The sequence below is a fragment of the Rhincodon typus genome, chromosome 29, assembly GCF_021869965.1.
Source record: "Rhincodon typus isolate 14 chromosome 29, sRhiTyp1.1, whole genome shotgun sequence".
Lineage (NCBI taxonomy): Eukaryota > Metazoa > Chordata > Chondrichthyes > Orectolobiformes > Rhincodontidae > Rhincodon > Rhincodon typus.
In genome coordinates, this window is record NC_063360.1 from 22,602,460 (window position 1) to 22,626,988 (window position 24,529).

Here is a 24,529-nt window from a genome sequence, read left to right on the forward strand (position 1 = left end):
TTAGATTATTCCACTAGCATCAAACTAGACAAACGTCCACGGTCTGTTCTCTCTCAAAATTCAAGAAGAGTTTAAGCCTCACCCATATTTGGTGTATGATGAATTTTTTTTACATTGCTTACAATGGAGGTCCATCCGTAATTTACATAGGTTCTTTTCTCTCAGAGAGTTGTAAACTAACACATCGGGTCCAAACTATAAATAACTCTAAACAAACTAGAGACCGTCCCAAGCTTCAACTATCTCCATAACGACATAGCCTGCTCTGGGATGTCCTCAAGCCGAACTTTAGGCTATTTATTCCTCATTTTGAATTTATTCTTTGATCAGATGAAATAAATGGATTTCACAATCGTTCAGGGTTCACTAAATGTCTTTGGATTAATTTAGTTCTGCTTTTTAAAAGAAAAATATCTCTCTGAATAGCCATTATTTGCAAGGATTGCAGACATCATGTCTGAGTTCCTTAGCTCAGCAAGCACATTTCCGATTTTACAACTCTATCTGTTTCATTCTGACTTTTGGAATAAAGATGGACGACTATTTTTGGATTGCAATTTTTTAAGGTTTTCAGGCAAACTCTCGAGCCTCGAATTTTAATCATCTGACCCTAATAACTTCAATCGTCCCAGAACTAAATATTATGTTCACCATATTAATAAGAACCATGAATAACTTCACAACACAATGTACAGTTTTGTTGCAACAGTGCATTTTGTTTCTTCCAGCATGTTATCCTCTCGAAGTGGAGGTGGTAAAGATAGTAATTTTCAAACTATAATCTGCAAAGGAAGATGTTGGAAAAAGGGAATGGAAAATGCTAGAAATCCTCCGCAGAGTTTGACAACATTGAAGGAAAGTGAAAGAACAGTTCAACTTCTCAGGTCTTCTTTTTGTCACTCTTTATCAGAACCGGAAACAATTGTATCTGCTCCAAGACTTGTTAAATATTTCCAGCATTCTTTTGTTTTTATTGTAGTCTTGAATTCATGCCTTTTCATAACATCTTTCAACCTTTAGAATTCCCTGCCTAAGTGGGTTTGAACACTCCATCTTTGTTCTTATGACTAAAAGAAAATCCAATATACATTGTTGGAAGAGATCATTGGAAGGGCCAAAGCCTTGGAGAGAGTTGAAAGTCACTGGTGTTTGACTTGAAACCACAGCGTTCTGACTCAGAGGTGAAAATTCTATTGACTGAACCATAGCTGCCTCTGGAGAAGATGGCCTTGTGAAATGATAGAATATTCTTTTTCTTTATTCTTTCATGGCACTAATGCATTGAAAACAAGGCCAGGATTTGCTTTGCATCTATAATTGTCCTTGACCTGAATGACTTGCTGGATCATTGCAGAAAGCAGTTAAGTGTCATCTGCATTGCTATGGGTTTGGAGTCATGTGTAGATAAGGATGATTTCCTTCCCTAAAGGACTTAGTGAATCAAGGAGCAATAGATGAGGGGGGATTGGAGGAGGAGAGAGAGGGAAGTAAAGGAGCAGGGGGCGAGGAGTAGAAGGCAGCAGGTGAGGGATGAGGAGGAGTGGAAAGGAAGTTATGTTTGAGGAAGAAGAAATGGAGTAAAAGGGTGAAGGAGGTGATAAGGAATAGAAGGCAGTAGGTGAGGGAGGAAGAGTAGAGTGGTGGAGGAGGTGATGAGGAATGGAAAGCAGTAGGTGAGGGAGGATGAGGAGATGAGGCATGGAAGGCAGTAGGTGAGGGAGGAGGAGGATGAGAGGGAGTGGAGGGCCTGAGGGATAGAAGGCAGTAGGTGACGGAGGAGGAAGTGAGGGGGTAGAGGGTTGGAGGAGGAGATGAGGAATGGAAGACAGCAGGTGAGAGAGGAGGAGAGGGAGTAGAGAGTTGGAGGAGGGGAATGAGGAATGGAAGGCAGTAGGGGAGGGGGAAGGAGAGGGAGTGGAGGGGATGAGGAATGGAAGGCAGTAGGTGAGGGAGGAGGAGAGGATCAGGAATGGAAGGCAGTAAGTGAAGGAGGAGCTGGAGGAGAGAAAGTGGAGGGGATGAGGAATGGAAGGCAGTAAGTGAGGGAGGAGGGGATGAGGAATGGAAGGCAGTAAGTCAGAGAAGATGAGAAAGGGCTGTAAAATGACATCACCGATGCCACCGTCACAATGGGGCCGTGCGTGTGACGTCAGATACCCCGTGACGTCAGGCGTGCTTTGTGGGAAGTGGGGGAGGGGGGGATTGGAGGAGGCCGGACTCAGAGAACAATCAGTGTCAGCAACTGAGAGAGAGGACAGTTGTGTCCCTGGATCTCAGAGGTAGGTAAACCAGACTTTCTTACTCTACTTGAGGCCTCGTCAAGTAACAATTGAAGCTCAGAGAAGCCGCTGCCCTCCCTGAGGGATGGGGGTGAATATCGCCGGCTCATTCCGGCTGAAGCTGCCCGTCCCGTCGCCATGGCTGCTCCACACGTCATGTGAAAGAGTCCGGCTTATTTCTAATGTCTCGCTCGTCTGGCAGGCCGCCCATCCCCCCCCCATCCCTATCCCACACCACGCTGGAACCTAGGGGACCGAGTTGCCTGGCCGACCCGTCTGCCGTCCTGACTAGGCTTGGGCCTCGAAGCCTGGGGCTGGCAGTTGGCGGCGGGCCCCTGTCTGGAAGGGGCTGGGAGGCGAGACCAGCTCGGACTGGCTGCTTGCGGGGGCCGGATGTTCCGCCCGTCTCGGCTGCGCTGATTGGAGAGCGGCGCTAGGCGCGACGTCTGATTGGCTGAGCGCGCTATCAGTCAGGGTTCTGCTGGTGTCTGGAGCTGAGCGACATTTTCTGGACATACCCCTTAATGGTGTTTCCTCGTTCTTTGTTCCCCACCAGGGTTTAAAGTTGTATTGTCTTTGCTATTTTGTCTGCAGCGCTATAAGTATATCAACGAGGTCGCTCCCAATTATCCTCCTCCTTTTCAGCCTATGTTAGAAATATTGAGACTGTACTGCGCGAACAGTCACCAGAACAGATTATTGCTACCTGGTTTTCTTTGAAGCATTTGATTTAATTATTTGATTCAGAAGCCAGTAGAAGTTTTAATATGTTGAGTGAGAAAAGACAACTTTGTTTTTGCAAATGGGTTCGGAACGGTTTCACAAACATCCGACGATCCTAGATTGAAACTTCACCCTGGCCGTAATACTGGCCTTTTACTGAAGAACCTTTCTGACTTTTTGTGTTTGAAATAATCGCATGTTAAAATGAATGGCATGTGAATTAAGTTGCCTTTCTTTGATATTTAAATGACGGTTGAGTAGTGGTTTCATTAAATTTGTTTGTGCGTTAGACTTCAAAATCTAACACTTGGAGGATTTTGGAACCTGTAAGGATTTTATTTTATTCCCATATAGCACTTAAGGTTTCAGGCATCCTTTTCTGCCCCTCATGAAAAATAAACACAACTGTCAAATTTTTCAATTCCAAATGTCAATTCTAATGGTTACTTAACTGAATAATCCTGGGGTAGAGGTTAATCAAATCCATTAGTTATTTTGTGTCAAAAATACTTGTGTATTCTTTGGTGCACTTCACAAAGTATTTATTTGACTGACTGTAATTGATGTCTTGAACTTTGTCTTAATTCACCTAAAGAAAATAGATGTGGATAATTCTCTACTCTGGCTATTAGTGATATAATCATTACACTGAGAAGTTGATTAAATACTTGAATCCTTGCTGATCCAATAGTGCTGCTATCATCAGAATTATCTCAAATATTAGTAAGGGTCTAATTGAACTAAAGAGGGAAGAAGAGAGAATAGAGAGAAGATTTTTGTAATTGCTACTATTAAAGAGTTTTGTAAATCAGGAAAGGTTGGGTAGGCTAGGGTGGTTTCCTTTAAAACTAAGGAGACTGACTTGAGGTGCATATGATTATGAAGGGGCCTAAATAGAGTAAAAATAATCTATTCCCTCAACCAGTGCAAAGATTTAAAATAATTTGCAGGATTACAGGGGAGTTTGAAATTATTTCAGCCTGAATGTCTTTCACACCTTGACTAGGTGGTACAGCAGAATCCCTTTTTGCATTAAAAATACTCATGCAGTTTAAGTGCTGTAACCTTTAGTACATGTGATAGGAATGTGGGATTAAGTTGGATCTTTTTTATTTGTCACAGGATGGATCGAGTCATCTCCTGTGGTGTAAATTTTCTATGTTTTGATTTTAAAAGCAATGGTATCCTTTGATAGGAGAATCCATCAACATTTGAATGAACAAAATTTGATTGAACAACAACTTGTATTTATATAGTACCTCTTAATGACTCATGCAAAGTGCTTCATTGACCTTTTTATAGGATAAGGTGATGCCATCTATTAAGGAGTTGTTTAGGCAAATAACCAAAGGTTTGGTCCAGGAAGTAGGTTTTTAAGGAGCATCTTAAAGAAGTGAAATGGAGGGGATTAGACAGAAATATGTGGTTTTAGAACTTAGATAGCTACAATACAGCTACAATGAATGATGAAAATTGTTTGGTGGAGGATGGAGTGGGGGGGGTGGTGAAAGAGTGTGGAGTTAATCATGGGACCAGAATGAAAAAGTGCAGATATTTTAGAGGGTTGTGCAGCTGGGGGAGTTCAGAGCTGTGGCAAAACAAGATATGGATGAGGATTTTTAAATAAAAATACTGATTTATCCTGTAAATAGGACACTATACACTACAGCCTATAATATAAACATTTTACATGTCAGCCATTACTCTTTTACTGAAACCCCAGTGATGAAATCACATCATCTTTCCAGCGTTGCGAGGAATCCTAGCCTGTTTGGCAATAAGCAAATTGTGGTTTATTTTAAGTTGGAGCTGATTTGTAAAACCCCATTTAAATTTGAACTGAAAATTGTCTAGAACTGTTTATTTTGGCAAATTCACCAGTCTGTTTTACAGTAACCATTTTAAACATGGCAGGCAAGCAAAATACTTATCAGTCTCTTATAAAAATTAACAAGTTGTATTTTGTTTAAAATAGTAAAACTTTTGAACGGGTTGGAGAATTATTTTTAGTACAGGAATTGTACAATGGAAAGAACTTTTTGACATGGAAACCATAAAATGATAGGTTCCTGGTAGAGCCAGTTTAATAACATGCATACTGATTACAATATTAATACTGACAAAAATAAAGCAATTGCATCTTGTTCCACCTGATGCCAAAGGGGGATAGATTTGATAACATCCAAAGCTTGAATTGGCTTTTGATGATCATAGTTTGCAATTATTTAAAGTTTCTATTCGTACGTAGGAAATTGCTTTGCTAAATGCTGACTCTTGAACAAAATGTTACTTCTGAGCAAGTTTGAAGTACATTCAAATTCAAGCATGGGTTCTCCTTGCTGACTGCATCGAATTCAAATACAAATTCAGCATATAATCTTCTTTGCTGCCTGGCAGTTTCTGTGCTGAAGCTTGGTGGGAACAAGCTGTCATGTTTGTTTTTTTTTCCTCTTTCCCACCTCAATGGTGTGGAAGTGTACTGGTGGGCAATTCTTTGTGTCAGAAATATTGCTATGGCAGGCATACCTTTTTAAAGCTGTATTTAGCATTTCAGTAGAATTACTTGGATAGAGGCCAAGAAGCGAGGAATCCTTTTTTCTCTTAAGGCACTGCTGTACAGACCATGATCAAGTTAGAGGCCTTTATAGTCTGTGTTTATAATATTATTCACTACAGAGGCATCAAGGGAGATATTTTCAGTTTCATTAAAGCCCCCTACAAGTGGCTGTTGCAACGAACAGTATATGGTTATTGCTTGAGTTGACAAATGTGGGCATCCTAACTATCCAGGCACTAAAGATTCAGTACCAGTGTAATGTCTTCATTTGATATCACAAGTTATTAATGGCTAAGGTTTTGCCACTTACAAATAATTTAAGACTAAATAATTTAAGACTAAATTATTTTCCAGACTTTGTTGAATGCTTTTGATATACAAACATCGAATTGAAAATTTTACTTTGCACTTGCTTTTAAAATGTGTTTCTTTGAGAAACAATATTCAAGGATATTTTTCAGTCATTATTGGCTGACCCTCTATCCAAAATTTCTGCTGCAGGTTTTCATGTATTCTTTACTATTTTTCAGTTGTGTTGGTTGTGAAATGCAAATCTCAGATGGGGGAAATAAATGAGCTCAAGTTTAAGTACTTATTAATTGGTATCATTCCCTTAGTACAATACTCCTGCTGATGGGATAGTGAAATCTGTTCTCTTTCATGTCATCCACATGTAAAATTGTTTACGCATGATAGTTTTTTTTTCTCTTTTCAGAATCCCTACGGTGTGGAAACAGGCCATTCAGCCCAACAAGTTCACACCAACTCTCCAAAGAGCATCCCACCCAGTCTTACCCTGCCCCACCCACCCAGCCAATCGCTGCATTTCCCATGGCTAATCCACCTAGCCTGCACACCCCCGAACACTATGGGCAATTTAGCATGGTCAGTCCACCTAACCTGCACACCTTTGGATTGTGGGAGGAAACCCAAACAGTAACGGGGAGAATATGCAAACTTCACACAGACAGTTGCCTGAGGCTGGAGTTGAACCCGGCTCCCTGCTGCTGTGAAGCAGCAGTGCTAACCACTGAGCCATTAGTTGGTTACAAAATTTTCAGAAAGCTGGAAGATCACATTGGTCGGTAATTTGCAGGGTAGGAGTGGTGTTTTTAGTCTCAAGAGAGAAAAGTACAAGTAGGTGTATCGGTTAAAGCTAGAAGAAATATGTAATAGCATTTCTACTAGGGAAAGCTGCTTCTCTTTGTGGGCCCCACTATTTTATTCACCTTCCTGTTTTTGCTGAAGCTGTCACTGTCTAACAGTAAGATGGAACATATTCAACACCACTTTGTGTAATTAATAAGCCAAATAATGGTATGACCTGGGGTGCGTTGCTGAACAGCAAGACCTTGGACTACAGGTTCATAGTTCCTTGAAAGTGGAGTCGCAGGCAGGCAGGGTGGTGAAGGTTATGTTTGGTATGTTTGCGTCTATTGGTCAGTGCATTGAGTATAGGTGCTGGGAAGTCATATTGCTGCTGCACAGGACATTGGTTAGGCCACTATTGGAATGCTGCATGCAGTTCTGGCCTCCCTGCTCTCGGAAGGATGTTGTGGAACTTGTAAGGGTTTAGAAAAGATTTATAAGGATGTTGCCAGGGTTGGAGGGTTTGAGCTATAGGGAGAGGCTGAATAGGCGGGGGCTATTTTCACTGGATTCTCGGAGGCTGAGAGGTGAGCTGAAAGAGGTTTATAAAATCATGAGGGGCATGGATATGATAATTAGGCAAGGTCTTTTCCCTGGAATGGGGGAGTCCAAAACTAGAGGGCATAGGTTTAAGGTGAGAGGGGAAAGATTTAAAAGGACCTTGGGGCAACTTTTTCATGTAGAGAGTGGTGCGTGTGGAATAAAGTGCCAGAGGAAGTGGTAGAGGTTGGTACGATTACAACATTTAAAAGGCATCTGCATGAATCATAGAATCCCTACAGTGTGGAAACAGACCCTTCGGCCCAACAAGTCCACACTGACCCTCAGAGCACCCACCCAAACCCATCCCCCTATAACCATCCTAATGTACAAATCCCTGAACCCTATGGGCAATTTAGCATGACCAATCCATCTAGCCTGCACATCTTTGGACTGCGGGAGGAAACTGAAGCACCTGGAGGAAACCCACGCAGACATGGGGAGAATGTGCAAACTCCACACACAGTCGCCCGAGGGTGGAATTGAACCCGGGTCCCTGGCATTGTGGTAGCAGTGCTAACCATTGTGCCACCGTGCCATCCAACAATTAGGGGTCCCACCGAGATGGGTGAATGAATCGGAAGGGTTTAGAGGGACATGGCCGAATGCTGGCAGATGTGACTAGATTAATTTAGGATATCTGGTTGCCATGGATGAGTTGGACCAAAGGATCTGTTTCTGTGCTGTATATCTCTGACTCTACAAAAAGAGGGTAGTACTTGGTAAGCTTTTTGGGGGGTGGGGGCGCAGTGTTGGAAGGGCTGTCTTCAGCTTCAAGTTGGTTTGTATGTGCTTCACAGATCCCTTTCTTAAGACAGAACTTCTTTCGTTGAAGTTGGGTGTTTTCCAGTTTAATCTGTTCTGTTTATTTTACAGATTGACAGTAACAACTGCACTTAAGAAACTGAATATAACTTTTAAAGCAATTGTGCAGATTTGAATCCCAAGACAATAAACTTGCCTGTTTGGCAAACTTAAGAGGTGAATCTGCTGGATGCAAACTGCAGAAGAGTGACTATAATCAACACATTGCTGCAGTTTGTGCCCTACTCGTGAAAGATTTCCAGGGTCACCCTGTAAAATCTTGGGAATTTATTGGGAATGCTGTAAACTAAATAGGATGTTGGGAAAATGATATTTAAACCCATAAACAATAGCAATGTATCTCAACTAATATCCTATGATTTCTATAATCTCATCTGAATCTTCACTTTTAACTGTAAGAAATTATGTCAAATATGACAGTTCATAGTGAAACATTTTCAAGAGCAATCTTCATTTGCAAAAGTGTATCTGTTGGAATGAATAGACTGAAAGAAATTGTAACATGGAGAAGGATAGAACATGCCCTTCCAGTCAGTTAATCTGTATGTGGAGTACTTGTAGGAGTGTAAGCACATTTAATAAACTCACAACAATTATTCCTGTTGGTGCAACAGCCAAATAATAAAAGATGCTTTTAGTCATCTTTGAATTTTTCTTTATCTGCTGAAGAGCAGTTTTTGGATCAAGTCAAATTTAGTGCTCCAGCTGTGTATAGAATAAAACTGTTTATGTACTGTGAAGAGAGCATTACATTGGAAATTATCTTTCCACTTCGCACACCAACTGATTTCCTCTTTTTTAAATTGGCTTTGAGGGTGTAGTTGTATGTGGAGTGTGGGTGTTGCCCATCTATGCCAGTTAAGAACTCAAAGCTCCCAAAACTCATTTGTGTAGCACTTCGTCTCTCATTCTTCTGAACTCCAAAGGACATAGACCCCATCATTTTAATATTTCCTCACAGGACAAACCCTGCATCTCAGGAATTCGTTTGGACCTCTGACGACCTCCTATGCAAGTACGTCTTTCTTTAGATAGAGACCAAATTGCCCACAATACTCCAGTGTGGTCTCACCAAGCCACTGCATGAGTGTAATGAGACATCTTTACTCCTGTACTCAAATCCTCTGCAATGAAGGTTATCATCCTATTTATCTTCTTAATTACAAGATGTTAATTCATTGACCCATGAGCAAGGACACCCAGTCCCTTTGAAATTCAGCAATTCCAAAAATCTTGTAATTTTAGAAATATTGTAACACTTTTTCTGTCAGTGTGCACATATTATGCCTAATTTGTTTTTATTAATGTTGAGTAAAAAGTACAAATGTTGGGCTGTATTTTGTACTTTGATTAAATGTGCTATTAAATGAGTTAATTAAATTCCATATTTGAAAAGAATTGTCGAATCATCGGCCAGTCTAATGTGACATAGTTTCTAGCCTTCAGACTAATACTGTGTACTGTGTTCCATTTGACAAATTCCAAACTCTGCAAAATAAGCAAATATACTATTTTCCGATTTAGTTTGTTTTTCCAATGAAAGAAAAAGGTCATTTATTTTCATTCTGCAGATCAGGCATTCTTGGAAAGAGAAAGGCAGGGTTAACATTTCACATTCAAGAGTTATAAGACAGGTAGTTCAAACCCTGGCACATACTAAAAATGATCTTTAAAACCACTTTAATGTTTTATTTTGGGTAAACTTTCAGTTATTTGGTGGAAGTAGTCTTCATGTTTAACTTAAACAGAGATGTGCAGGTTATGAATGTAAAGTGGGAAGTGCAGTAATTAACTTATTAGTTACAATTGGCTCCAATGTAGGCAGGCAAATATACTTGTGTACTTTGAGATTATGTACTGGAAAGAGAAATGTACAGTTAGACATTCTCTCCCCTCCCCCTCCCCACCTGCCAAGATAATGCAGCAGGGGTTTTTAAAGTCTGTCTCTTGGCCCAACCAGTGATGGGAATTGTCCAGTGGACTGGTGTCTGTGTTCATGTGTTGCCATATTAGAAAAAACGCTAATTTTTTGTTTCTCGTACGAATTTGTCTAATCAGGGTTCAATTTCCCAATTCAGGAGTTGAGCACACAATAAAATGCAGCGTGCCTTCAGTACTGCACTAGTACAGTTCATGAAAAATATCTCTTGCCATTATTAAAAAATACACCTGTTACAATCACTAGTTATAATTCAATCCGTGTTAGCTTGTGAATTACTGTCATTTGGTATTTGAATTCTGCCATTTGCAAGCTAGCAGCGCTTGCCTACATTTCAAAAATAATTTGTCTGGTTGCCCAAAACATTTCAATCAATGCACAAAGTGCTATGTTAATACAGACTAATATTTTTGGGCTAATGTGGTATTTCGGCCTTCACGCTGAGTCCTGAAATTCTCGCAGGTTTGCAAGTTTTATAAAGATTGGCACGGACTAGTATATCTTTTGAACACAGTAAATTCTTTTCTTTCTTTCTTTCTTTCTTTCTCCCATTTTAAGCCCTTTTCCTGAAATCTAACCTTGAAAAGAAAACAATTGCCTGGTACTTGGTACTTCACAATCAGTTATGTGGGAGAGAGAAATGAACAACTGTGAATTGCATGAGAAATGCTAAAATGTTATTTTTCAGAACTCTAGATAGTGCCCAATTTATACCTTATAGTGACTCGTTTTAGGTTCCTTGACTGAGTATAATTGATATCCCAAAGACTGAAGTTGATTGCTTGTGCCATTTAAGGTCTATGGTGATTCTGTAAGTCACAGACTAAATCTGTCAAGTAAAGTCCTTTGAAAAGTTGCTGAGTTCTAAACTTAGAATATTAATTTAGACTGTACCTCTGCCTTTTGGTGCAAATTTGGCAGTAGTAACAATAAGCAAGTTAGTGTTTGTCAATACAGTGAACTATTTCTAGAGTCTGTACATGCAGTGAAATGTGGAATTACAGAAATTGCTGTCACTGATTCCATGCTTCTGTGTCTCGCTCCTTTTTTTCCCTCTCGTGCACACACCGATCCTGTAGGTGAATTGTGAAGTTAATAGTAAAATTTGTTGTGCTAGAAAATATCATCAGTTCTTTTGATTTTGACTCTACCTTTTTGAGGATGCTGACTTTAGTTAAGAGCTTCTTTGTCTTGGGTACAAGCATTGCTGGCAAATCCCAAGTTGCTGTCAAAAATGGTGGACTGTCTTGGACCACTGATAGCAAACATGAAAAGATGTTGCCTGAATGTTGTTGATTAGGGAGAGGAAACGTTTTCAGAGTCTTCGCAGAAGCTGAATGTGTAAGACAGTTAGTTGCCCCTGAAAGAGTGCAGTAGTTTAGGACTGTTAAGAAAAAGGTTACGTAAGTGTTTTGGTTTTAAATTTTCAAACTAAGAAATGTTTGGTTAAAAGGATTCTATGAAATTGAACGTCTGTCATATGCCAAATCAAGGAAGAGGCTATCAGATTCTCATGACCAAGAACTGAAGCCCAATTCTATGGAATAGAAAAGGGAATTCTGAGTACTGTAATGTGATGCTGTGGGCGTTATTTGGATTGTACTTTTTATTGTCTTATGACATTTTGAAATGTTTTGCGTATAAATAGTTAGATTTATTCTATTTTATCTTAAAATAATTCATTACACCAAACAAATTTATTCTTAAATCTGAATCTGTAGCATTGCATCTTTGTGTTTCACCTCGTTAAAACTAAAACAATAATGAAGCAGGTATCAGTTTGGAATCTGACTTGTCTGGTAATAACATCAGCTAGCATCATAACACTTGCTATGATGGGTGCATTGATTCCTGCCTGGTTTAGGTTGGAGGGCAATGCGTGAGGTGATGTACTCCATGTACCTACAGTGGTGAAAGCTCAGATTTGTGAGATGATATTGAGACTACGTGAGAAAGAAGAGGGGAATATCAGAAAGCGCACAGTCTAGCAGGTGAAGAGCAAACATTATGGATTTGTAGTATGTCCATTGTTTACTGTTAAGAGTATGGTAATTCTTTTTACCTGTTTGATTTTGCCACTGTTGTTAGATAAAGGTGTACAGGGATATGGGCTAAATGCTAGGAGATTGGAGTAAGATGAGTTTAGGATATCTGGTCGACGCAGACGAATTGGACCAAAAGGTCTGTTTCCGTGCTGTGTATCTCTACGACTCTATATGCAAGCCTGCCAGATTCTTTCCCAGCAATGGCTACACAAAGGCCTAGCAACACGTAACATGGACAGAGACCACAGGCAGCTGTGAGCAAGGCTGGCTTGCAGTCACTGCATCACAGAAATGCATGAAAGAGGCTGCTACTGGAAATTAAAATTCCAGTGTAGGCTTAAATTTTTTTAATGTTGTAACATTATTCAGTTTTGAAATGTTTAAATATGCAGTCGTTTTGATGAGAAATGTTTTAATGACTTTATTCGCAAATCTTTTAAGTTCTGGATTTTACTTGAGATTTGTCAAACTTTTAAAGGGTTTTCATGTTTTCAAACATCTCCTAAATGTTTAAATGATTCTTTCCAGTCTGGGCCTCTATGTATTTGAACTGAGAAAAGGTTCCTTACACCTGAAAGTAACAGATATAATGTTTTACTGTATAAATTAGTTGTGAATAGTTTAGGGTAATACTTACTACATGAAGTAGTGAACTCTTGGTATTGTCTGTTCGCCATCACCGTTCAACCTTTTGGTCTCCTGCATGCTGTAGTGCACATCTCAAGTTGTCGGATGGCTTTAACATCTAGTAGCAGCAAACATTTGAATGCTTTCTTTTACTGGCACTGAAATCTGGCACACAATGAATTCTTTCTATGGCTGTTACAGATCTAGTTTTGTGTTTAATTTCCAAATCTGATTGAAGGACTGTAGGAATAACGTTCAAACCACTATAACACATACACTATTGTTTAACGCTGGTTAAACCAACTGAGCAAACAGGCTGCTGCAGTGTTGGCTGGTCGCTGAGTTTGCAGTGCAGTTTCAGCACCTTCTTAGGTTGCCATGAAGGACTGTCCTTCACAACCTCTTCCCCTCCCCTGATGTGTGGTGATACTCCAGTTAGACCACCACCAGTTGTCTGTGTCTGTTATTTATTCTAAGATTTTAGTGTTAAAAAGCAGAATTTTTGTCTGCGACCTTGCTTAAAGCCAGCCATTTGAACATCTTTGCTCTGTTTTTTAGCCTTTGTTTCTGATGTTGTCAATCTAATTAAAAAGGACCAAAGACCAGTGATGTAGTCCAGCAAGCTGTTAGTTCAAAGCAAGTTTTTTTACCAAGAAAATTCATTCTCTATACTTCTGAATATTAATTTTAATTGAACAGTATTGGAGGATGTTTTCATATTATTTCAATTTACCTACCATAATGAAAACATTCTGAATTGAGAGATGAGTTTCTTGTATTTAAACAAAGTTTAGTCACAGGTGAAGGAGACAGATGTGACTGCCAGTGTGAGTATAAGTTCCCCACGAACAGTAAGTGGATAGATAATTACTCTATTTAACCGTGTTGGTTGAGGAATAAACATTGACCAAGAGGTGTAACCTGCACTAGGCTGCTTTGACGGAGTTTTCGGGTGAAGATTCTTAGAATAGAGAATATGGGATTTCTGTTGACTGGTTGCTCATTATCTCCTCTAAGAGGAAAGATAATGGAGATAATCACTATGGAATTGCTCTAGTTTCATTATTAGGGAAATGAAAGTCAGTTGTCAAAATAGGGAGTAATTTGGCCCTTTTGAGGAAGAAGGTTATTAGTGCATTGCTTTGGGGAGGAGTAAATTTTAAACTTTTTGTAAATGCTATATTTATGGAGAATATATTTGTGTTTCAAGGTTTTTGTTTCGATGATTCTGGGATCTGCTCAACATTAGGATGATGGGATTGGGCATAGTTTAAATGGAACAATATTACTTTGATTTTACTTAGAAGTATGAAATTTAGCAGGAGTAAAATAGCACCTGAGATGTTTTGGAAGAATTTTCCAATGTTAAAAACTAATGTTCTGTTGCAGTTGATACGTTTGGCACTGGATTGATGCAAGTCAGTGTGACTCATTTTGGCAGCAACGTAACCGAACACACACTGTCCAGAATGCTAGTGATTATGAATAGATTGCGTATAGCACCACTGTGATGCTGTTGTGATAAGTGCTAATGTTTTGAAAGCACTAACCAGCTGAATGTAAAACTAATGTTAATGCATATATAACATTTTTTTGGCGCTCCATTCTGAAACCTTTAAACTTTTTTTTAAACTGCAAAGCACCTGCTTTGTGTCAGAAGAGACCTTTTCAAAGAATTTCTTATGTTCCTTTGCCCATTTTAGTTTCTCCCTGGGGGTCCCTTCCTTCCTCCCTCCTTTCCCCTTTTGGGTTATCTTTCTGCTTGCCCATGTGTTTTCTTTGTGCTGGTACTGTTTAGCTGTGGAATGATCTCTCCTAACACCACAAATGGGAATCACCAATTGGCAAGTGTGAACAGAAACTTTACACCCTAGTTGCCTCAGCTAAGAGCAGCTGATTTGGTACAAATCAATGGTTAAACCTAGAATTTTGGTCATCTCTATTGCTGACTGCTGTACTGTAGTGGATTTCCCCCAGCGATCAAATGAATGACCGTGGAGCATTTTGGTTTTATCATTTTGGAGGTGAGCAATTTGAGTTGGATTTTGACTGAGGCTTGAATGTTAAATGGAACTCATTGGTGACTGAATTTTGGAACTTGTGCAGCAATTAAGATTTTGTGACTTGACTTGTTAAAGATCTTTTGCTGCAAGAGAGCAGGTTTTATTAACACAATATTTAGCCAGCAGTCTTTAAATAAAAAAAGATTAAGAAAACATTTTTAAGTCCAGTCATAATGAAAGATACTTGTCCTTGAGCTCACCTGAAAAGGATAGGGGAAATAGTGTCAAGTTGAAATTACATGGATGCTGTTTCTTTTACAAAAACGAGATGCATGTCCATAAATTTTGACATTGCAATGATTAAATTCAGCCCAATAATCCCGAATCAGCTTTCCTAATTATTCGAGTGGCACTTGCTGTTTGAGCAAAATGAGAAAGAGATTGTTGTTGTTTTTTTTTTCTTCTTTTAAAAAAACAACAAATTTGTAAACCTACTCATGTAGGTTTCAAAAACTTTCTTGAATAGAATTTCTGTACATTTCTAACGGATTGTTCCACCCCAAGGGAGGTCACCGTATTAGGAATCTGATGATGGATGGTAAAAAATGAAGTGGTGTAATTCTATACTTGTATTGTTTGACCTCTTCTGTCTAATTACAGGTTGTACGTTGGGTATATGTAAACCAGGATGGCTCAGGAGACAAATCAAACACAGGTGCCCATGCTGTGTACCACTGGCTGTGGTTTCTATGGCAACCCTCGAACCAATGGGATGTGTTCAGTTTGCTACAAGGAGTATCTACAGAGACAGCAGAACAGTGGAAGAATGAGCCCACCAGGTGAGTCAGGAAGGTTCAACAATGGAACACCATGAGAAACTTCCCCAAATGGGAGGGGGAAAGTTCTGTTTTTCCAAGTAATTTTCCTTTATGCATCTGTGGTGAGCCAAGGAGAAAAATTATATTGACATAATTTTCTGCCAAATAATGATATTTGTGAAGACTGCAGAAACTCTGGGCAAGAGCACTTGAGGTTGAGGAATTCAGAGATGTTTTCCAAGATCTGTCAGTATGCCATTAGCTCTGTGGAAACAGTATTTTTCTCTGCTGTATCATTGAAATGCATTAAATTGTTGAAATTTCAAGTTTGAAATTTTCCAAGTTGTAGTTATTTCTGTATAATTTAAAATTATTTTTATTCTACATTTCCTTTCTGTTTCCCAACTCTCGTTCCAATGCTTTCTCTCTTCTGTTTGTTTTTTTGGAGGCGATAAACGCACCATTGTTTATCCTCTTTTCATATTCCAGATGCCCTGATTACAATGTCAGCTTACTTTCAGCAACTCTCCACAGTTTTCTAAAAAAAAACTTCACCCTAAATAGGGTGAATCTAACGAAAGTGAGTGCTGGTTGTTCCCCTTACTCTTTTATGATTTAACCTAACAATGCTGACTTCTGGAGGGACGAATGAGCTCATTAATCTGTTATTTTGAAACTAATTTCAAGGCCTGAACCACATGGTGAATATTGAGTGTAATTGGCGTAATACATTGTTTAAAGCAGTACCTATAAGTAGGTTTGCTTTGGGGTATTAAAATTGGTTGTATACAGTTTGACCAAAAATATTTTGCTTTGTATGCTTGTAGGTACAATGATTTTTTTTTTTGTCGTGTTTGGGATGGAGTAAAGACATACATGAATTAAACCCAAGGTTTGCAAATATTGTTCCTGGCAGAAATTTTTTTGTTTGTACCCTTTTTTCAATTTGTTAACATTAAAGTGCCTGAATTAAGAGTAGAAATTTAGCACTCTATCTTTCTGGCTAGAACTCCCTCTGCTTGGTTCCCACTTGCCAGGTCTTGGATCAAAATTACTGGCTGTACTTATCAGCTAGCTGGACTCTGTTCCTGTCTTGTTCCCTGCCATCCAGGTACAGGTTGATTTTGCTATACTTTTGAAGCTGTGTTGGAATTCGGCTGTAGCTGTCTAGCTTTCTCTCTCTGGGGGACCAGGGTGAAAGTTAGCCTGATGAAGCACAGCTAACATAGTGCTCACAGCATTTAATCTGCCATCTTTCTTTTACATGAAATGCAAGAATAAAGGAAAAAGGGAAGCCCACATTGTTTGAGGTAGTATATTGACAGTGAAACGGCTAACAGGCAGGAAATAGCAAGTGGGGTTAACGAGTTCTTTTTCAGGTTGGTGACCTGTGACCAGTGGCGTTCCGTTGGGATCAGTGTTGGGACTTCAACAGTTTACAATGTATATTAATGACTTGGAGGAAGGAAATGACTACATGAGCTAAATTTGTGGATGACACAAAGGCAGAAAAGCAGGTTGCAACAAAGATATAAACAATTTTTAAAGTCATAGATGTACAGTACAGAAATTGTCCATGCCGATCATACCCGAATTTAATCTAGTCAATTTGCCAGCATTTGACCCATATCCCTCTTAAACCCTTGCTATTCATGTACCCGTCCAGATGCCTTTTAAATCTTGTAATTGTACCAGCTTCCACCACTACCTCTGGTAGCTCGTTCCATGTACACACCACCCTCTGATAAAAGTTGCCCTTGTGTCCCTTTTAAATCTTTCCTCCCTCAAACCTATGCCCTCTTGTTTTGGACTCCCCTACCCTGAGGAAAAGACCTTGTCTATTTACCCTATCCATGCCCCTCATGATTTTATAAAACTCTATAAGCATCAACCTCCAACACTCTAGAGTAAATAGCCCCAGCCTATTCAGCTTCTCACTATAGCTGAAACCCTCCAACCCTGGCAACAAACTTCTATAATCCTTTCTGAACCAAGTTTCACGACATCCTTCCTACAGCCAAGACACCAGAATTGAATGCAGCATTCCAGTAGTGACCTAACTAATGTTCTGTAGAGCTGCGTCGTGACCTCCCACCTCCCATACTCAATGAACTGACCAATGAAGGCAAGTGTGCCAAATGCTGCCTTCACTACCCTGTCTACCTGCAATTCCACTTTCAAGGAGCTATGAAGCTGCACCCCAAGCAAAGCTCCCCAAACTTTACGTTAAGTAAATAAGTTCTGCCCTGATTTGCTTAACAAAATGCAGCACCACATGTTTATCTAAATAAAACTCCATCTGTCACTCCTTGGCCAATTTGCTGATCTGATCAAGGTCACGTTTGTACTCTGAGGTAACTTTCTTTGTCCGCTACACCATTAATTTTGGTGTCATCTGCAAAATTACTAACTACACCTCGTATATTCACATCATTTATATAATTTATATAAATGACAAAAAGCAGTGGACCCAGGACCGAACTTTGCAGCGCACCGCTGGTCACAGGCCTCGTCTGAAAAGCAATCCTCCATCACCACCCTCTGTGTCCTACCTTTAAGCCAATTTTGTATCCAAATGGCTAGCTTTCCCTGTATTCCATGTGATTTAACCTTGCTAACCAGTCTACCATGCAGAACTTTTTCTTGAAGTCCATATAGATGAAATCCACTGCTCTGCCTTTGCCTTTGTCAATCGTCTTTGTCACTTCTTCAAACATCTTAATCACATTAGTAAGACATGATTTCCCACGCACAAAACTACGTTGACTGTCCCTCATCAGTCCTTGTCTTTCCAAATGCATGCAAATCCTGTCCCTCAGAATCCCTTCCAACAGCTCACCGGTGTATATTTCCCTGGCTTCTCCTTACCACCTTTTTAAATAATGGCACCACATTAGCTAACCTCCTTTCTTCCGGCACCTCATTCGTGACTATTGTTAATACAAATATTTCAGCAAGGGGCCCAGCAATCACTTCTCTAGCTTCCTGCAGAGTTATAGGGTACACCGGATCAGATTCCGGGGATTTATCCAGCTTTTGTTTTGTATTTTAAGATGCCCAGCACTATCTACTCTGTAATCTGGACATTTTTCAAGATGTCGCTATTTATTTCCCCAAGTTTTGTATCTTCCGTGTACCCCTCCATAGTAAACACTGAAGTGAAATACTCATTTAGTATCTCGCCCATCTTCTGTGGTTCCACATGTAGGCAACCTTGTTGATCTTAAAGGGGCCCTGTTCTCTCTCTCTCGTTACTCTTTTGACCTTTAATGTATTTATAGAATCTCTTTGGATTCTCCTTAACCTTACTTGCCAAAGCAATCTCATGTCCTGCTTTTACTCTCCTGTTTTCCCTCGAGTATACTCTTACTGCCCTTGTACTGTTCTAGGGATTCACTCGATCACAGCTGTCTATACCTGACACACTTTTTTTTTTTTTTCTTGACCAGACCCTCAATTTCCCTAGTCTTCCAGTATTCTCTACTTCTTCCAGCCTTGCCCTTCACATAACGGGAATGTACTGTCTCTGATCTCTCGTTAACTCATCTCATTTTTGAAGGACTCCCACTTTCCACCTGTCTCTTTACCTATGAATAGCAGTCCCCAATCAATTTTTGAAAGTTCTTACCGTCAAAATTGGCTTTCCTCCAATTTAGAACTTTAACTTTTAGATCAGGTTTATCCTTTCCACAACTATTTTACAACTAATAGAATTATGGTCACTAGCCCCAAAGTTCTTCCCTATTGACCCCTCAGTCACTTGCCCTACATTATTTCTTGAGAAGATCAAGTTTAGCTCCTTCTCTAGTAGGTAGATCAAATTCCTCTCTATCCAAGCCCTTAACACTGTGGCAGTCCCAGTCTATATTTGGAAAGGTAAAATCCCCTACCATTACAACCCTATTATTCTTACAGATAACTCGGAGATCTCCTTACAAATTTGCTTTCCAATTGCCTGGGGATCTACAGTAAACCCCAATATGGAGATCATCCTTTTCTTATTTTTTGGTTCCATCCAAATAACTTCACTGGATGTACTACCCGGAATACCCTCTATAGGTACAACTGTAATGTTATCCTTAACCAAAAATGCCACTCCCCTTCTCTCTTGCTTCCCCGTGCTCCCCCCATCCTCCCTATAGTATCTATACCCTGGAACATTAAGCAGCTAGTCCTATCCATCCCTGAGTCACAGTTCTGTATTCCTATGATATACCAGTCCTATGGTCCCAACCATGGTTGACTTTATCTATCTTACTTGCCCAGTCTCTTGCCATTGAAATAAATGCAGTTTTATTTATCAGTCCTACTTCACTCTCTGCCTTGCTCCTGTTTGACTCGCTCCTTTTCTCAACTGTACCAGCCTCAGCCTTTTCTCTTTTTTCACTATCTCTTATTACAGCAGAGCCAGTCTCTGTACCAGAAACCTGGCTGTCGGTGTTACATTCTCCCGAGACTCCATTACCTTCTGCATTTTCCAGAACAGCATAGTTGTTTGAAATGGGGATAGCCACAGAGACTCCTGCACTACCCACCTACTCCTCCTACCTTTCCTGGAAATAATCCATCTACCTGACTGTATCTGCGGTTTTCCAACCTCCCTGAAACTGCCGTCAATCACACCCCTGGCTGCTGTAAGTTCCTTATTGTTTGTAACTGCTACTATACCTGATCCATGTGATCTGATAGATTCACAACCAAATACACTTCCTGCAGACATAATCATTAGGACTGTTGAAATTCTGCCTAATCTCCCACATCTGACAGGAAGAGCACATCAATACTAAAGGCCATCACTGCACCTTAACAATCAACAGACCCATAAAAAGGCACAGTCTTACTGCTGTAGTATAAATTAGGACCTGTTTATATTTTTTAAAAACTTAACCAAGAGACAGAACTCAGTTAAACATATTTTTAAAAACCCTTCCCCTATTCACTATTGTAGATTTACAAAAAAAATTAAGATTTGTTTTATAAGACTTAGCTGGTCTCCCAGCTATGAATAGTTCTGACAATGAGGTCTCTACAAGGTAATTTGTAAAAGGTCAATGCTTGTTTTTTTCTGTTATTGATAGGTTAAGTAAGTGGGCAAAAAGTTGGCAAATGCAGTAAAATGTGGGACAATGTGAAGTTTCTCATTCTGGAAGGGAGAACAAAAGAACAGTATTTAAATAGAGAAAAACTGCAGAAAGATGTGACCCAAAGGGACTTGAGAGTACTTGCGTGCTAGTTTGCGTTTCATGAACGAGTGCAACAGGTAATAAGAAAGGCTAATGGAATATTGGCCCTTATGCTAAAGGGGTTGGAGTATAAGAGTAGGGAAGTCTTGCTGTACAAGGTGCTGGTGAGACCATATCTGGAGTATTGAGAGCAATTTTGGTTTTCTTATTTAAGGAAAAGATATTATTTCATAGGAGATAATTTAGAGAAGGTTCACAAGGATGATCTCTGGGCTGGAGGGAATGTCTTACAAGCAAAAGCTAAACAAGTTGGGACTCTACTTGCTGGAGCTTAGAAGAGTGAGGTGATCTCATTGAAATATGTGAAATTCTTGATTCTTGACAGCAGAAATACTAAGAGATTTTTTCTCCCTCTTGGGAGAATCTAGGACCAGAGGGCTTTGCCTCGGAATTAAAGGGCACCAATTTAAGAATGAGATGAATTTCTTCTGAGGGTAAGTATCTTTGGAAACTCCTTGTCATAGAGCGCTGCGGGAGTGGATTCCTTCTATATACTTAAGGCTGAGATTGATTCTTTATAGTAGAGGAATCAAGGGTATAGGGAAAGGGCAGGAAAGTAGATGTGGGAGTGTCTGATCAGCCATGATCTTATTGAATTGTGCAGGGCTGAATACCCTATTTCTATTCCTTAAGGTCTTAAATTGCCACCTGCAGGTGATTTATATACTTTGAGGGCACTGCAACATATGATACCTGTGGAACACAGTAAGAAAATTTTGAGACTTGTATGATAGCCTCAATGTATTCAAAATTGATAATGTTTTGGCAGTAAGGCTGGTCTGAGAAATGTGGTGGAACTAGTGTTTTCTGTAAACTCTCATATTTTTAAATACATGTTTCCTCCTAAAAATTGTTTTTAAGTAAAACTAAATGGTATTTTGAAAGGCTGTCATCTTCCACCAAAACACAAAACAAAAGACATGCTTACAAAGCTTGTTTTGTTGCACAAAACCTGTGTATTTATCTATTTATATAATTCATCGTTTTATTTATTGAACCTAAATAGTTGTGATGTCCAGATTAATAATAAAAAGATTCTTAGGATTGCATGATTGCAGCAAGCTTATTTCAGTTTATCGTATGAGCAAGAAACTAACTCTGTTTTTGATCGGCCTTGAGATGGTTAAAGAACTATGAAGTTGAGTCCATTTGCACACGTGGTAGAAAGGAGTTAACACTAGCTTTGTAGGCTGCACAACAAAAAGCCATAAAACAGCTTAGGCCCATAAACAGCATCCTGGATATTGCCCCCATCCACTTCTTGAATAACATAGTCCTATTGCAGATTAATATTAAGGTGCACAAGTAATAGACTGGTTAATCAGGAATTTATATCTATCTCTGCAACTTTGGTATATTTTGGCCATATCTTTCTTCCTCATGATTAACTAGATTTTGGTTCTATCTTTGCATTTCCTGATAAGTGGGTTTCAGTGTTGCACTTAAAGGCTGTGACATGCATGTACATTGAGGAACTCTACTTCATAAGACCATTCTCTGTTAATGCATTTTTTTCTTGTCATTTTTCTTTTATTTCTTTCTGAAAATGGTGACACTGGGTAAGATTGTGTTTGTGTTCTGACTGCTTATAAAGGGAAGAAAGATGTGCAAGTATCTTGGCAGTATCAAATCCTGTCTTTGCCCCGATATGCATGCATGTGGCATTTTCAGCAGAGATTGCAAGATATTGACCAGAAATCATCATGGCTACATTTTTTCTCCTCATTTTGTCCAGAGGAACCAATCCCAACTGTCGCATCGTTAATATTACCACTTTTAACTTGGCACCTGTTGTTAGTCAAATTGGGATCATTCTAGCTTGTGCAACTGCTATCTTGCTGGATGAATTCATTACATTGAAAGAAACTGTTTCAAACATTAAACATTAAGATGTAAGAGTTTTTGATAATTTTCACTTATACAGTTAGTATGTTGGCAGAGAAGAGAAAGCTACGTTAAACTGTAGTGTAGGTTTGCCAGGGTGTAATAATAGAAATTCAGAAATTGTTTTTGTATCCCTTCAGTATGTAGAATTGCTTATGCATAAGCAATTGTAAGATACATATGTAAATGTAATGCGTTTTTTTTGACCATTTCATCATGTTTCTTAAATTCTGGTTCAAGTTCTGTTCAAGTTGCACTTTTTAAAAAAAAAAAAAAAAAATTCAAATGAGAATTGACCAAAAAGAAAATTTTGTATAAACTGCAATGTAACAATTAGTACTTAAATCTCAAATCTCAATATTACGTCTTAAAAATAATTAAATGCTGTAGCAGAATTATTTCAGAAATTTTCTGTGCACCTGAGTTTTGAATGAGTTTGCATTAATTCTTTTGCCCAACAGCAGCTAGTGTGGTCAGTAGTAACAACAGTTCAAGTACAGAGTCCATCCCTGTCCAGTGCACAGAAGGAAACCCTGAAATGTCTACAGAAGCCTCTGTGAATACTACATCTGCCAAAACTAGGTATGTCTACCATTTATGAAGATAGAATTGGATTGTGTTGGAACAAGAATGTGACAGTTCTAGAAGTTTTATTTTCTAATCACTCCAGTTCTGTGTTCCCTGCCTGAAGATACTTAGTGGTACTGGAATATGATTTTGCAGTTATCTTACAGCACCTGATAGCTTAGATTTCCTGTCTCTCAGCATGAACTATAGCTGCTTATTTTAACTGGCTACAGAGTTCTAGGCTGTATCTCCATACTGGCTGTGAACCAACCATGGTTCTTCTGTTTGGCATGGGTCAGTTATGTGCTGGTTAAAGTTTCGTCTAATGCAGTTATTGAATGAATGGATCAGGTTTCAAGCTTTCCTTTGCATACTTTTCCTGGGTGTGCTTATATTTACATTCCGGCTCTTTCATTGTTCCTGGTGTATTTTATAAGAAAACTTATATTTTTTTTTTTAAAAATATATACTTGAAAATCTGAAGGATAAGTGGGAGTAATTTAATCTCATGTTTGAGGATTTTCATGAAATGCCTGTAATGTTGGATAGTATTAGGGAAGATGGTAACTTAGTAGTAATGTCACTAGACCGATAATCTACAGGCCCAGGCCAGTGCTCTGGAGCCGCTGTTTGAAATTTCACGCTGGCAACCAGGTTATTTTATGTTAATAAAATCGAATTGAAAGCTATCTTTAATAATGGCAATTGCAAAACTATAATTGTTAAAAACCCATCTGCTTCACCAATGATCTTCAGGAAATGAAATCTCATTCTTACCTCGTCTGGTGTCCTTCCAAGTAACTTAAAATCCACAGTTATGTGGTTGATACTTTATTGTCCTCTAAAATGACCTAGCAAGATGATACATTCAAGGACCATTGGGGCCTTGCTAGTGATGTCCATATTCTAGGAAGGAGTAAAAGAAAAGGTCATTACTTACGATCTGTAGGTATGTTAATATATAGTGTACGTACTCTTGATGACATATTTATAAAACAAAATGTTTATAATCCTCTCCTAGCACTCCAGTAACACAGCAGATGACTGCAATGAGCATCTCTCAAGATGAATCGAGCAACGAGACTGAGGGCACTCTAAAAGCTGAAGTTGTTACAGGATCAGGTTGGTTTTTGTCCTCCAAGATAGAATCACCTGGCAGCTCTCAGTATGAATGAGCAGGGAAAGAATAAATGACCAGTATTGAGAAGCATAGATAAGCATGGGTGGGTGTACTTAGATTGATTTTTTTCTTTAAAAGATCAGTATTTGTGCAAAAGATTCAGTAAGTTGGGAAATAATCATCTAATCTGGTTATGGTGTTCAAAATGAC

General features: G+C 39.2%; 1 protein-coding gene across 2 annotated transcripts in view; it reads left to right on the forward strand.

The window, feature by feature from the left end:
• Positions 1-2,181: 2,181 nt before the first annotated feature.
• The window catches only part of LOC109935170 (AN1-type zinc finger protein 5-like), a 32,204-nt gene continuing 9,856 nt past the window's right edge, over positions 2,182-24,529 (forward strand). The window contains exons 1-4 of one of the 2 annotated variants that reach the window (XM_020533842.2): positions 2,182-2,279; positions 15,348-15,526; positions 23,094-23,214; positions 24,221-24,321. In XM_020533842.2, the coding sequence (XP_020389431.1) occupies positions 15,376-15,526; positions 23,094-23,214; positions 24,221-24,321 (373 nt within the window). In that variant the 5' untranslated portion in view covers positions 2,182-2,279; positions 15,348-15,375. Of the gene's footprint in view, positions 2,280-14,309; positions 14,709-15,347; positions 15,527-23,093; positions 23,215-24,220; positions 24,322-24,529 lie in introns of those variants that run through there. The other variant, XM_020533841.2, reaches the window with a different exon arrangement.